The sequence below is a fragment of the Schistocerca nitens genome, chromosome 9 (genome assembly GCF_023898315.1).
Source record: "Schistocerca nitens isolate TAMUIC-IGC-003100 chromosome 9, iqSchNite1.1, whole genome shotgun sequence".
NCBI lineage: Eukaryota > Metazoa > Arthropoda > Insecta > Orthoptera > Acrididae > Schistocerca > Schistocerca nitens.
This window is the reverse complement of record NC_064622.1, coordinates 290,102,772-290,118,914: the sequence shown is the minus strand read 5'-3', so window position 1 is coordinate 290,118,914 and position 16,143 is coordinate 290,102,772. Positions and strand designations below refer to the sequence as shown.

The window sequence follows — 16,143 nt, the reverse complement described above, 5'->3', positions numbered from 1 at the left end:
GATTATATTGTGAATTCTTTAGGTTATTTTATGTAAAGTTATGTCTAACTTCTGATACCAGATGATTGATGCCTGGTTTAGGCCATGAATCATATTTTCTGGTCTGGAAACTTTTGGCCCACCCTGCTCCCCCTCCTCTCCCTACTTCATGTAGCCTTTGGGTTGATGATTTGGAACTACTTCATCGAGGTCATCGTATAAGAATGCAGTGTGAATATCCATGTGTTCAGTATCAGGATCAAATTCAGCTGTTAAAGCTAGCAGGTTATGAAGTGTAGAATGACAAACAGTAAGAACATTTCATCTAAATCCACACCTTGCACCTAGGAATAAGCTTTTGCAACAAAATTAATCTTATAACATTCAGTTTCAGCGTGTAATATTTCTTTGATTTTGAATAATCATTTTCAATTGATTGCTTTTCTACCAGATCATAAATTATTCTACTTTTTAAGCAATGATTTATATTCATCTTTTAAGGCATCCTTCCATTTTTGACAAACATTATGACTCATTGCTTCTTTATATGATTTGGGCTCAGGACCACTAGCAAAACAAGAAAAATTGTCATGGAAATTTTTATGGCTCAGTCTTCTGTGATTTGAAGATTTTATAATTTCTGACTACACAGGTCCTGCATCTGACTGATCACTGTCCCTATCTAAGTTGCCATTCACAGTTTGCACAGTGCCACTTTGTGCCAATTGAAGATAACTACATTTATATTCAGATGATTAAAAAAGAAACAACGTGGAGGCTGTAAAATGAAACCTGCAGAAGGGAATTGTAATGCCATTGAGTATGGAAGAAGGTGTGGTTCCTATATGAGTGCTGATTCACCAAACTTGGCACTAGAATAACATGGGCACATACACATGTAATGACAGATGGAGCATGTGAATGCATTGACCATCCACTCCACTAGGTCATGCTAAAAACAGCTATATAGAGGCTTCAGTAGAAGAACAAAGGAGTGTAGTGTTTCTTGACAGCAGAAGTAGTGTGGGGAATAGAAATTCACCAAAGAACAACATAAGTATTTTAAGCACTGCATCTCCATTGCAAGGATCATTGCTTGATACAAGTGATTCAAGTAAGGATGGAATCATTGGCCAGTGACACACAATCTGAAATGCCACACCACATTACCAATGCCATTGTCCAACAGGTGGATTCCATTGTTATTGAAGACTGGCGAGTTACAATGGCGGCCATTGCCACAGAAGTCAAATAGAGTGTTGGAACTGCAATGGAAATGCAGTGGTCTCTGTACACTTCTGCCATTCCTTGATGAATTTCCATTTCCCACACTACTTGTGCTGCGAGTAAACGCCCTGGACCACTGTGCTTGGCTTTTGAAATCTCCATTTCTCCATGTTCAGCACTATTGCGTGCAGTGAGTGGTTGATGAATATACAGGCTTGCTATGTCATCATGTGGCTGTGCGCCCATGTCCCCCCAGCGACATGTTTCAGCCCTCAGCCGTGTTATAGGGACCACACCTTCTTTCATTGGCAACAGAATTGTAATCCCTTCAGTGGTTTTCATTTTACAGCCTCGGGCTTATTTCATGTTTAATGACCCTATTATCAACATCAGCAAGTTGTGCTGGTTCTGCTGCTTTTTCACTCATGTTAGGTACTGCCACAAGCTGTGCACTATCAATTTCATTATAGTCAATCAGATAACTGTTTGTGATTCTGTTCCTTCAACTACATTCTTAATTTTCTGTGAATCATACAGGCTGTCTACACAAAATCTCCTTCATTTACAAATACAGTTTAAAATCACGAGACATAAAAAATTTGGGTTTGTCATCATTTAAAGAAACTCAGAAAGTTTTGTACAAAACATTAACACACTTCTACATGGACACCACTTGTAATCAGTAAAATGTGTAGGTAATCTTCTTGTCTCAACCACTGTCAGAACAAGCGTGTCCAGATCATAGAGGCTGTGGCAGCCACAATTCTTCTGCAGTGATTGTCAAGGTCATGCCTCCATAAGGCATATGCAATGTCTTTTAAATAATTATACAGCAAGAAATGTAAAGATGTCTGCTACTCTTGTTTACCAGATACAAGTCATGACAGAAATCTTTTATCTGAGCACTGGCTGATGCAAAGGTTCCCCTTCCAACATCAGCTGCATTGTTGCTATTAACACAAAAGAGTGAATTATTATTAAATGTGATCTTCAACCACTTAAATATGTGTGATTTAACTGTGTAGATACACTGTGTACATGTGTGGATAGTTTGTATGGTGCTATTATTATTATTATTATTGCATAATTACTTTATGAGTAGCTTTTAATGGAGTCACATATCGATCATTTATTCATACCCCAATTCTTTTGTTAAATAGCAACTAATGAAGTACAAAATTGACATTTGACTGAGCTAAATTTACATTATAATTAGTAGAAGATGCAAATTTAATAAACAAATTTTTTTCATTCAATAGTTAATGAATTTTCAGTTGCTCTTCAGCATTTATTTAACATACACATTTTAAAATAAGCTTTATTGTAAGACGGCCAACAGTACTTATGTCATACTGTGGGTGGTGTGTCCATAATTTATCATAATAAAAGCTACATTTATTATGAAATTGTTTGTTATTATTACTTTTCTACAGTGTTGTAATAAAGCTAGCAGTGATATAAATGACTAAGATATATATCCTTCAAAACTAATCCTCATTTGATGTCACACAAAAATTTCATTATCTTTTTCTTTCAGATAAAGGAATCTTACAATAATGTCACAGCTCAACGCACACTTCTTAAAGAATGTGGCTCTCAAATACCAAGACAACTGGAGAGTCATACGAATACAGTTCATGTTCATTTCCACACAGATGGTGATGCAGCTTTCTCAGGTTTTCATCTTGAATGGACTGTCAAAGGTAAATTGCATGTTAGATGATAATAATTTATTTTATAACATTTGTTTGTGTTTGTACAACTGTTAATTTTCTTTCTGTTTCATTTTTTACTTTATTTTACATTTGTGACTTATTTACTCTTCCACATCTAATGACCGCATCAATGACAGGGTGTTTTTTTTTTTTTTTTTTTTTTTTTAATTATTTATTCGTGTTGTGTATTTTGGAAAGCCAGTTGCCATCATCAGTGACTCCCCACTGTTTTTCCCCTTTCACATGGGAGATTGCAGGTTCATGCTTCTGACCAATCTGTCTATGGTACCATCAGACTTTTGTACCTGATGGTGATCGACTGCATCCCCTTGTCGATCGGTGGCATTCTGTGTGTCTACAAGGGCATGACATATGCAAAGTGGCAACTTGTGCCATAAGTTTGGAGTTTTCACTTGTATAGGTGTTAGGGCCACTACAAGTGTTCTGACCAAATGTGGACCTGCTGGTACAATGCTTGTGGTTGGATAAACCTCAAAAAATGTGGTCCATCATCTGAGCAAGTGTGTATAAATCACCAGCACACACTGTTAATATTTTCTGTGCATCAGGTGATAGGCATGACAGCCAGATATTCCATAGTATATCATCATGATGGCATTGCTTGCAAGCATCTGCAGGTGATAAAGCAACCATGAGGGGGGTGCGATCTCCCATCTCCTCTCTACACAGCAGTTTCTCAAGCTTCGTCACTTCCGATTGTGACAGGCAAGTATACTGATCAATGATTGGCAGTGCAGCCAGAATGTGTTGCACCTCAGAAGGCTGCATGTTCAGATCACATCTGGGTCACCAGTAATGGTGTGTATCTGTGCTATACTAAAACAGTAGTCCTGATAAAGCAGCTTATCCAGATAGCATATAACATATGTTGTTGAAGACAAAGGTCTAACTACCTACCAAAAACGCAAAAGGTAAACATGTAACATTGAACATAAATACTTCGAACACTGTGTGCTGTCATTACAATCATGACTGCAATGGCCAGTCACTACACCCTGCCATTACGGAACAGTCTAGGTCAGTTTCTTTTGTGATAGAAATGGATGCCAACTATTAATTTTAGAATAGATATGCTGTTCAAAAGAAGTAGCTACTTGGCTAGTGTTCTTTTGATTGATCTTTTGATCTATTCTTAACAGACATTTGTTTTCATTTGTCTTACTTGTGTCTTTTGATGTTAAAACCATTTAAGCTCCATAAAATAGCTTAAGTTGGCTATATTAAAGATGTGGAAGCTTGTGTCATTTCTAATCAGTTTAGCATCAACAAATTCCTGTGCATTCAATCAGGACATCTCTCTCAATACTTCTCACTCTCTTCCCCCTGTGCAGTAGATCAAAAATATTAGCTTGCTCTAATCCTATATAAGACAATTCATTGTACACTCATGTTTAGAAAAAACAGAACACCTTTTACGACTAGGGATAGGACATTCATAATCACGGGACATATACATTAGTATGTTCTGCAGAAATGATTAGCATTTGAACCATGTCGGTCTGCACGTTCAAGGTCAACATTGATATTTCAGCGCAATACCACTTACCAGTAAAATGTCCCTGTGGCTCTCATTGTCACTACAAACTTAAAGTAACTGATCAGTGTGACTTGAGCAGACATGCAGGATGCCTTGCAGATATATGCACAAACTGCACTGTCAAGTCAGTGAGTTTGAAAGAGGGCACATTATTGGCATAAAAGAATGGGTATCTTGTAAAACAAAAAGAAAACTGTATCTGTCACTCCGAAACATTTCCAATGTTGATGCTATAGCACATTATAAGAAATAGTGCAAAATATTAAAGACTGTAATACGGATGTCAAAGCAAATATATTACAAGGAAAAGATAGTCATATCAGATAACAAAATAAAGACAATATGGGATATAGTGAAGGAGGAGACTGGTAGAACCAGACATGAAGAGGAACAAATAGCATTAAGAGTAAATGATACATTGGTGACAGATGTGTATAGTGTTGCAGAACTTTTTAACAAACATTTTATAACTGTTACTGAAAAGATGGGGTTGTCAGGTTCGGTAGATGCTGCTATGGATTACCTTAGACCAGACATTTCAAGTAACGTCCTTAATATGAATTTGACCCTCACTACCCCAACAGAAATAATGTCCATCATAAAATCTTTAAAATCAAAAACATCTAGTGGGTATGATGAAATATCAACAAAGTTAATTAAAGAATGTGATTCTGAGCTAAGTAACATATTAAGCTATCTGTGTAACCAGTCGTTTATTAGTGGAATATTTCATGAATGGCTGAAATATGCTGAAGTTAAGCCACTGTTTAAGAAGGGAGATAAAGAAATAGCATCAAATTTCCGTCCAATTTCACTGTTGCCAGCATTCTCAAAAATTTTCGAAAAAGTAATGTACAGTCGTCTTTATACCCATCTTATCTCAAATAACATACTGTCAAAGTCACAGTTTGTATTTCTAAAAGGTTCTGATATTGAGAAGGCTATCTACACTTACAGTGAAAATGTGCTTAATTCATTAGACAAAAAATTGCAGGCAACTGGTATATTTTGTGATCTGTCAAAGGCATTTGACTGTGTAAATCACAATATCCTTTTAAGTAAACTAGAATATTATAGTATAACAGGAAATGCTGCAAAATGGTTCAAATCTTATATCTCTGGCAGGAAACAAAGGGTGTTATTAGGAAAGAGACATGTATCAAGCTATCAGGCCTCATCCAACTGGGAACTAATTACATGTGGGGTCCCACAAGGTTCCATTTTGGGGCCCTTACTTTTTCTTGTGTATATCAATGACCTTTCATCAGTAACATTACCAGATGCCAAGTTTGTTTTGTTTGCCGATGATACAAACATTGCAATAAATAGCAAGTCAAATGTAGTCTTAGAAAGATCAGCCAATAAAATATTTGTGGACATTAATCACTGGTTCCTAGCCAATTCTTTGTCACTAAACTTTGAAAAAACACACTACATGCAGTTCAGAACTTGTAAGGGGTGTCCCAAGAGTATATGTCTAACATAAGATGACAGGAAGATAGAAGAAGTGGAGAGTGTTAAATTCTTGGGATTACAGCTTGATAATAAATTCAACTGGGAGGAGCACACCACAGAACTTCTGAAGAGTCTTAACAAATCTCTGTTTGCAATGCGAATTTTGTCAGACATAGGGGATATAAAAATGAAAAAGCTGGCATACTATGCTTACTTTCATTCCATAATGTCATATGGGATTATTTTTTGGGGTAATTCATCAAGCCAAGCTAAAGTTTTCCGGGCACAAAAACGTGCAGTGAGAGTTATATGTGGTGTGAACTCAAGAACATCCTGCAGAAGCCTATTTAGGGAGCTAGGGATACTAACTACTGCTTCCCAATATATTTATTCCTTAATGAAATTTGTCATTAAAAATATATCACTTTTTCAAACCAACAGCTCAATTCATGGAATCAATACTAGAAATAAGAATAATCTTCACAAGGATTTAAAGTCACTTAGTCTTGTACAAAAAGGTGTGCATTAATCAGGAACACACATTTTCAATAACTTGCCAGCAGCCATAAAAAGCTTAACAACCAATGAAATTCAGTTTAAGAGAAGCCTAAAGGATTTATTGGAGGCCAACTCCTTCTACTCCATTGATGAATTTCTTAGTAAAACCAACTGATTTGTATATAAGTACAACATAACTTCTGCACAATTTCAGTGCAGTAATGTGTTCATTGAAAATTTGTGTGTGTGTGTGTTAGTATAATCTAACTTCTGCACCATTTCAGTGCAGTAATGTGTTCATTGTAAATAAGTATTACAGTAGTTGTATTACCTTATAAATAAATAAAAAACTTTTTTATTTTAAATTCAGTGCATTAGTATTTGTAAAATGACTCTTAGTGTTCATTAAAAAATGACGATCATTCCACTTGGGACCTGTGGAATGGTACATTAGCTTATTTGTTTTAGTTGTAAATATTTGTCATGTATTGTTGTTTTTCTGACATGTTCCACATCCTGGAGGACCTCCTCACTACGGATCAATTGGAATGAAAGTAAATCTAATCTAATCTAATCTAATTCATCCATCTGGGAAACTGTTTCTCATGTGGGACAAAGTTTTTTGGCAGGATAATGTGTGTGCGTGGAATGGTTCACATAAAGCTGTAGAACACAACGAGATGGGTCAGATCGCATCCCCTCTGCCCGCACCCACCCCCACTTCCCACGAGAAGATTGACACTTCACCCAAATGGCATTACAGGACAGATCTGCATCCTCCTCGGCTCTGACAGAACAGTGGAACACATTGTACACTATCAGGGGTGACAGTAATTGGCTGTTTATTATAGCATGGGTTACGTGAGCATCATCCACCTCTCCTCACTTTTACGAATATACAAAAACATGCTAGATGTCAACAGTGAGTTGGATGACGTCACTGGGGACAGGAATGACATCAGATAGTGTTTTTGGGTGAATTCATGTTCTGTTTATTTGAAAATGATGGCTGCATTTTGGTTCACTGCAACAGGAGGAGAAGCATCACAGTGACTTATTCACACAAGAAGTGCAAACTCAAGGCCTTATGGTGTGGAGTGCTGTTGGGTACGACCACAAATCACATCTGATGTGCGTCCAGGGCATTGTGACCAGTGTGACCTATGTGAATGACATCCTGCGACCTGTAGCCATACTCTTTCTGTACAACATACCAGATGCCATTTTTCAGCAAGACAATGCACGACCACATGTTGCTATACAAATAAGTGCCTTCTTGGTCTCACAGGAAGTAAGCCTTTTGTCCTGGCCCACCAGATCACCAGACCTATCGCCACTCAAAAATATGTGGGATATGCTGAAACCATGGGTGCAGCACTGTGACCCAATGCCAACTACCACAGATAAACTTTGGAACCAGGTGAATGCACCATTGATGGCTGTACCCCAGAACATCATTTGCACCTTACTTGATGCCATCCTGCAGGGAAGAAGTTATCAGGCCCCATGGCAGATCGTGTGTCTTCTAGGCAACAGGACTCATACTGAATTGAGGCGATTGAAATACTAACCATTCCTGCGTAACATATTAATGTGCATGTTCTGTGAATAAGAATGTCCTAGCTCTAATTGTTGAAAGTGTTTTTTTTTTTAACATGAGTGTAGTAGCTCCACTGAAATATTATATAGTGTTAACTTTCACTGAGAAATGTTCTGCTCACATACATTTGTTCAGCTATATGATCAACCAGTTTTCTTCAGTGTTCAGTAAGGTGAAATATTTGTTTACTTTTTGCATTGCTTGAGTAAATAAGGCAAAAGTGTGATTAGAGACATTGATGGAAAGCTGAGCATGGGTATGCTTAATGAAAACTGATTCATGTGTGGGGACTGGAATGAATAAGACTGTAGGGGACCTAAATTACATATCTGTATTCACATATTTGCCATGGTTTGGACTTGACCAAATGCACACACCACTGTATAAAAGTGGAATTACAAGTAATATAATCTTTTATGTTTTTGTGAAATGTTTAAAGGATGTGGTGGGCATCTTGAGCAACCATTTGGAGAATTTACGTCTCCTTCATATCCTGATCGCTACCCAGATGATGTTCTATGTGAGTGGCTCATCACCGTTGAATGGGGCAGTAGTGTTCAACTCACCATTGAAGACTTCAGTATGGAACATGTCAAAGGATGCAATGGTGATTCACTCACGGTATTGTAACACTATTTTTCTCATCTAAATAAGATGGCTGATGAACAGTATTCGAGTCATTGTACTGATCCTCTATTTCTATATGTGCCTGTCTACATCTGTCTTTTTCTGTACCCTATCTTTTCATGCAACCACACATGATGTTTACTTTCATCTCATTTGCAGTGTGGGATTCAGAAAATGGGGAACACCCTTTTAGTTTTTTACAGTGGTTCTTGATGGTTTAGTGTATTTGTATGACATTGTGTTACTAGCGGTTATTGTTAGCCTTTCCTTTATTGTACTTCCTCTTCATTGTTGGCTTTGTCTTCCCCTTTTTTCCACTTGCAGCCACATCTTTTTCAGTTATTCCTTTAGTCCCAAGTCTCTACTTCTCTTGTCTCTTTTAACTGTTATTACATCCTGTATGTTCTATCTCATCTTTCTTCAATTATCAGATTTTTATCTTCCTGACCCACAGACTCCTTTTGACCTGTCCTTTTCTTTATGAATGTTTTTTTTTTTTTTTTTTTTTTTTTTTTTTTTTTACATTCTTGCTTGATTTGACAGTGCAATTCAAACGGAGTTTGGTGAGTTGTCAGTGGCATAACATGTTTAATTTATGTTAATTTAATTGGTCATCTCCTGTTAGACCATTTGCGACAGAGACATATGATCATTGAATCAGTCACTTCATAATTCGCAGAAAGTTAGTGAGAAAATTTAAAAACCTGAGAAAATATTGTGAAATTTAAGAAAAAAAAACACACAATAAAGCTTTACATATATGGTCAGGAATCCTGTACAGAATAAAATGACTGTGCCACAAGGAGGCCTTCCAGCTTAAGTTTGAGATTCTGTGGTTTATCATTCAAATTTTCAGTTCACCTGGAAGCATATTGATAGTAAAACTTGCCAAATTCTGCCCATATTTGTGTATGACGGTGTAAGAAGTATTATCCAAGTAGAAGCCCCTTTTCTTTCAAGTTTTCACTAAGTGAAGGGAGCTGTCCTACAAAAGTTCGTGAAGTGACACCACAGCTGGCTCTGATTACTTTTTCCTTGTGTAAGAATATTCATTGTGACTGCATAGTGTTGCCAAAAATTATGATACTGTAGAAGCTAATAGAGGAAAAGTATGCCAAATAAACAAGCTTTGGGCTTCCAGTGACAGAGTCATTGGAAATTATTCCAACAATAAGCACAACAACATTTCAAGATCCTGAATATGATACTTGTGAGAGAGTTTTTCATCTATCTTCAGTCCTGGCAATTACGTTGTTGAACTCCACTAATTATTGGCTCATCTTGTGACACTAATATTTTGTGACTAAAAGTTTTCTATGACATAGACTGCATGCACTGTGTTTTAATTTCATTCAGTGTTAATATATTTTCTGTCAAGCAGAAGCTATTGCTATTCGCTAATCTGTCACTAAACCATTTATGTCACTTTACATGTCTTTCACAATGACACTTTTGTCATCTGCAAGTGGAAAAATTTCAAAAATAATTTTGAATCACCAGCCCTAAACAAGTGGCAGGTGATCCGTGCACACTGTGATTTTTCTGTGTGTTCAGGTATCAATAAAACTAATGAATTCATACCTATAGTGATCATATTATAAAAATTGCATGGAGCTGCCTCATCTAAATTAACCACATTTGTTGCAAAATACACAAAAATGTCAGTAGTGAACCTAACAGAAGAGGCTTATAACTTTGGAAATGCAGTGCATTTTCTGTGCTTGATGTCCAGCAATACTTGGCAAATAAAATTAAGCAATATGGTATACTTCTTCTTGCACTTATCTGCCATAAATTGTCAGTGAAAAATAGTAATTCTCCCAAGGACCTGCTTGTTCCAATACCTGAATGGAGCTGACGGTTCTGGACACAAGCAGTTTTTGAAGTTTGTACCTATAAATGAAAAATGTTGATGTTAATTTGCCATTCTGTGTGATTGCAAGGAGATGTAATGGATGGTATGGCTGCCTTTATCAGTGTTACTCAGTTAGCAGAATGGAGGAAACAAGAAGCAAAAGGATCAAGGAAGCTCAACAACAGATTAACGTAGGGATTATGCCTATCCGACCTTCCTGGCACTTTTTCCAGAAACTACTGCTCTGCAAATAACCTTTCATTTACTGTAAAACATAAAGAACTGTAGCTGATAGAAGAGATGCTGATCAAATACTTGTCTATCCTGGAGACTTACTTCAAATTCTGGAGACTCCAACCGAGTGTGAAAAGAAAAGTTTCAAAACAAAGGTCTTCATCAAAATTGGAACCCAAAATATCTAGGCATCATATTTGACCGAACACTGTCCTTCAAGCAACACCCTCTGAATCAGCTCACGAACTGAACAATCATGACAGCATCCTGTAAAAGTTACGTGGACTACCTGGAGACTCTCAGCAGCCACACTGTGATCTTCAGCCTTGGGTTTAGTGCACTCAAGTGCCAAATATTGATCACCTGTCTAGATGAATAGATATCATACAAAGCTTGTTGATACACAACTGAATACTACCATATGAAAAATATCTGGCATTACTAGGTCCACCCCAGTTTGTTTGCTTCTGCTGTTAACAGGTATCATGCAACCTGATTTGAAAAGATCTACCGTATTTACTCGAATCCAAGCAATTACGTTGTTGAACTCCACTAATTATTGGCTCATCTTGTGACACTAATATTTTGTGACTAAAAGTTTTCTATGACATAGACTGCATGCACTGTGTTTTAATTTCATTCAGTGTTAATATATTTTCTGTCAAGCAGAAGCTATTGCTATTCGCTAATCTGTCACTAAACCATTTATGTCACTTTACATGTCTTTCACAATGACACTTTTGTCATCTGCAAGTGGAAAAATTTCAAAAATAATTTTGAATCACCAGCCCTAAACAAGTGGCAGGTGATCCGTGCACACTGTGATTTTTCTGTGTGTTCAGGTATCAGTAAAACTAATGAATTCATACCTATAGTGATCATATTATAAAAATTGCATGGAGCTGCCTCATCTAAATTAACCACATTTGTTGCAAAATACACAAAAATGTCAGTAGTGAACCTAACAGAAGAGGCTTATAACTTTGGAAATGCAGTGCATTTTCTGTGCTTGATGTCCAGCAATACTTGGCAAATAAAATTAAGCAATATGGTATACTTCTTCTTGCACTTATCTGCCATAAATTGTCAGTGAAAAATAGTAATTCTCCCAAGGACCTGCTTGTTCCAATACCTGAATGGAGCTGACGGTTCTGGACACAAGCAGTTTTTGAAGTTTGTACCTATAAATGAAAAATGTTGATGTTAATTTGCCATTCTGTGTGATTGCAAGGAGATGTAATGGATGGTATGGCTGCCTTTATCAGTGTTACTCAGTTAGCAGAATGGAGGAAACAAGAAGCAAAAGGATCAAGGAAGCTCAACAACAGATTAACGTAGGGATTATGCCTATCCGACCTTCCTGGCACTTTTTCCAGAAACTACTGCTCTGCAAATAACCTTTCATTTACTGTAAAACATAAAGAACTGTAGCTGATAGAAGAGATGCTGATCAAATACTTGTCTATCCTGGAGACTTACTTCAAATTCTGGAGACTCCAACCGAGTGTGAAAAGAAAAGTTTCAAAACAAAGGTCTTCATCAAAATTGGAACCCAAAATATCTAGGCATCATATTTGACCGAACACTGTCCTTCAAGCAACACCCTCTGAATCAGCTCACGAACTGAACAATCATGACAGCATCCTGTAAAAGTTACGTGGACTACCTGGAGACTCTCAGCAGCCACACTGTGATCTTCAGCCTTGGGTTTAGTGCACTCAAGTGCCAAATATTGATCACCTGTCTAGATGAATAGATATCATACAAAGCTTGTTGATACACAACTGAATACTACCATATGAAAAATATCTGGCATTACTAGGTCCACCCCAGTTTGTTTGCTTCTGCTGTTAACAGGTATCATGCAACCTGATTTGAAAAGATCTACCGTATTTACTCGAATCCAAGCCGCACTTTTTTTTCCGGTTTTTGTAATCCAAAAAACCGCCTGCGGCTTAGAATCGAGTGCAAAGCAAGCGGAAGTTCTGAAAAATGTTGGTGGGTGCCACCACAACTAACTTCTGCCGTCGAATATATGTAGCGCTACACAGGCATGCTTTGTAGGCACAAAGACAAATACTGGCACGAAAACCTCTGCGTCACTAAATAAATTTAAAAAAAGAAAAAAAAAAGAAAAAAAAAAGGTGGAAGATGAGCTTTTCCCCTCCGCCCCGAGTTTCGACCACTGTATTTTGGTACATTATCCAACGAAGTAAATACAAATTCCGTATTGTTCATCTTCGAATGTAGCAGCATTTCGATGTACTACGAAAATCCGACTGGAAAGACTGGGATGTTTGTCAATATGGCCAACTCTACGTTCTGAATTTTTTCCTACCTGTGAGTAGAGATGGTTGCTAATAGGAACTTTCATGAATTGTGAATCACATGCAGTATTCTCTTCACCATAAGAATAATATGAATATAAACATTTTGCCATGTATTGTTTCGTGTTTGCTGCTATCTCATTTAAATCCTGTCTGCCTAATAAACTATGAAACTAGAGTGAGACAACAGCAACACGGAAGAATATACATATCATGTCATGTTTATATTTGTATTATTCTTATGCCTAATAGTGATACAGTCAGAAATGAAGCATGGCAATTGACAAGATTTTTAAATCTAAGATGACTCTAATTTCTGTGCAGAATGTAATGTACTAAAGAGGCGCCTGCAAAGATTTTCAAATGGAGAAAATTTGCCGCTAAACTCTTGTTCAGAACATCATCTATCATACGCAGTCTATTATTTGGTTCTTGTTGATCATTATCAAAGAAAGCAGCAGTATAAGTAACAACAAATAGCAGTCTCTTGCAATTGTTTCACTAATGAGACGATTCCTCTCTTTTTTTTTAATTGTAAGCGGCGGTAGCGCGCACAAAAGCAAGCCATGCCGCGAGCGGCAGGTAGCAATGGCTATCTGGTAAACCGTAACTGCTAAGCTTACGACTCGATCCAAACTACTGTAGCTGTATCGTCATTCATTCGCCCTAAATTGTGTCTCATATTACAATGGGCCAACTTTGTTTCAATTTGGAGATGCGGCCTAAAACTTTTCTCTCCCCTTGAATTTCGAGTCTCAAATTTCAAGTGCGGCTTAGATTCGGGAAATTTTTTTTCCTTGATTTCGAGTCTCATTTTGCAGGTGCGGCTTAGATTCGAGTGCGGCTTAGATTTGACTAAATACGGTACTGCTCTTATGAGGGAATTCAACAAGGTCTCCAGGAATCCTAATCTACCCATGCAAAGAGTCCTGCCAGTTTTAAATCTTAAAAGGCTACAGTCACAACATGCTGCTGTGACTGATGCTGCTGACATAGTTTCCAGACTTTTAAACCTCTTGCAGAATAGACAAGCTGGTGGGAAGCAGTAACAGATATGTGACTGTATAAAATATTCGCAGACACTAAGTTCCCAAGTGGATACCACCTACTGCGCAAGACCTGAATTGCCTTGAACTGAATGCAATTGAGCATTGGCAGCTGCAAAGCTGCATTCCACACCATATCATGCATCACATTGTCAGCAACTGTCAGATTCTGGCATATCATGGTAGTGAAGAAGATTTGTGCCAAAGCAGATTCATGCTAGCATCACTAGAGGTTGTACACTGGATTGAAGAACTTGATATTCAGTAGTGAAACATGTGTGACCATACCAAACTCACTGTTTCTCATTTGTTTATATGCAGATATCTGTATGTATCTGTTGACAATTGTATGTATTAGCCATATGCTAAATAAAGAATAATACCAATTATTTTTATGTGATGTTCATATTGACTAAACTATTGGCTAAACAAAACAAAAACAAAAAAAGTGGAACAGGAACTTTTGTCTACGTATTATGTGTACTTACTTCAGGCATCATTTCCATATACAATCGAACCTGGTTTATACGTAACACTGTTATATGTAAAGTTTTGTTGGTCCTGGCAAAATATAATTTTAAAATATGTTAATTAAACCTCATATAAACTTAATGTGTTTTTACATAATTCACTGTTATACGTAACAAATTCTAGTAATAAACTGAGTTTTGCACAATTGTAATGAGTATTATTGTTTAAAAAGAAGCCCTGTTATATTTTCCATAACTTTATTGGCATATGCAAGTACAGTGAGTGGGTGGCACCCCAGAAACAATGGACAAAGACACAGTTAACCAGAGCAGGCAGAATAGAAACAAAGACACTCCTGGCACTGTTATTTTTTTTTTTTTTTTTTTCAATACCACAATTTGAGAAGTGAAACGTTGTCAGCTGACGTTTATGTTTGAACAGTGATTCTATCATTCAGTTGCTTTAAATCAGCCATGGAGAACAGAAAAAGTAAAAGCTACGCTCTAGATCAGAAATTAAAATTCATACAAGAGGTGGCTGCAAATCCACACAAAATAAAATCTGAAATTGCTTCAGACTTAGGAATTGCCTGTACCCCATTATGTACAGTCATCAACAAAAGAAACGTTATTTTGAACAAGTTTTTAAAATTGTGTGTAGAATAAACAAAATTCAGTTGTCAGCAAGAACAGAGATACATAGATTTGGAAAAGTCACTTTTTTACATGGTTACAGCAAAAACAGGCTGCAGCTCTACCAATCAGTGCTGACATACTGAAAGCAAAGGCATAACTCTAGATTGATATGGTTCTGGTAGCTATCTTAAGGCATTATGAACCTCAAATCATCTACAACTGTGATGAGACTGGTCTGTTCTGCAGTCTGTTTCTAGTAAAACATTAGCTGAAAAAGGTAATTTGTGGCACGGAGGAAAGAAAAGTAAATGTGGCAATTCTTTTTGCACTGGATGCAGATGCATCTGATGATCTTCGCCTTTTGCATTAGGGAATTCTAAGAAGACAAGGTGTTTCAAAGGTGTAAAGATAAAACCTTGGAATACAAAGCCAATAAAAATTCTTGGATGACTATGATTTTAATGGAATAGTGGTAAAAATAAATAAATAAATAAATTTGGAAAATGTTTGAGCAGAATTGATCCCTCCAAACTGTACCAGTGTTCTACAGCCACTTGATTTGGGCATTATTCCAGATTTCAAAGTGTGCTATAGAAAAAAATACTGATTCAACAATTGATAACACTGACTGATACAGGAAATGAAAATCTCACCATTAACTTAATACAAGCCATGTAATTTATTTCAGCTGCATAGCAGCTGGTGCCATACTCAGCAGTCAACAACTGGTTTCACAAAGCTGATGCATTACTGGTAGAGACTGTCACTGATGATCATGGTGGTACTGATGGTTAAGTCATGCCTGGTAATGAGCTAGCTCTGCTGGAGAGTGCAGATTTCGAAAGTTTTGTACATTTTCGTGATAATCTTGCCATGTATGTTGAACTGCAGGATGAGGAGATTATTTATGATTTGT

At 37.0% G+C, this 16,143-nt stretch overlaps 1 protein-coding gene across 1 annotated transcript in view; it reads left to right on the top strand.

The window, feature by feature from the left end:
• Window positions 1–16,143, top strand: part of LOC126204186 (cubilin-like) — a 1,516,445-nt gene that overhangs the window by 679,102 nt on the left and 821,200 nt on the right. Inside the window, exons 29-30 of the mRNA XM_049938590.1 lie at window positions 2,744–2,909; window positions 8,472–8,653. Coding sequence (XP_049794547.1) covers window positions 2,744–2,909; window positions 8,472–8,653 — 348 coding nt within the window. The remainder of the gene's footprint in view (window positions 1–2,743; window positions 2,910–8,471; window positions 8,654–16,143) is intronic.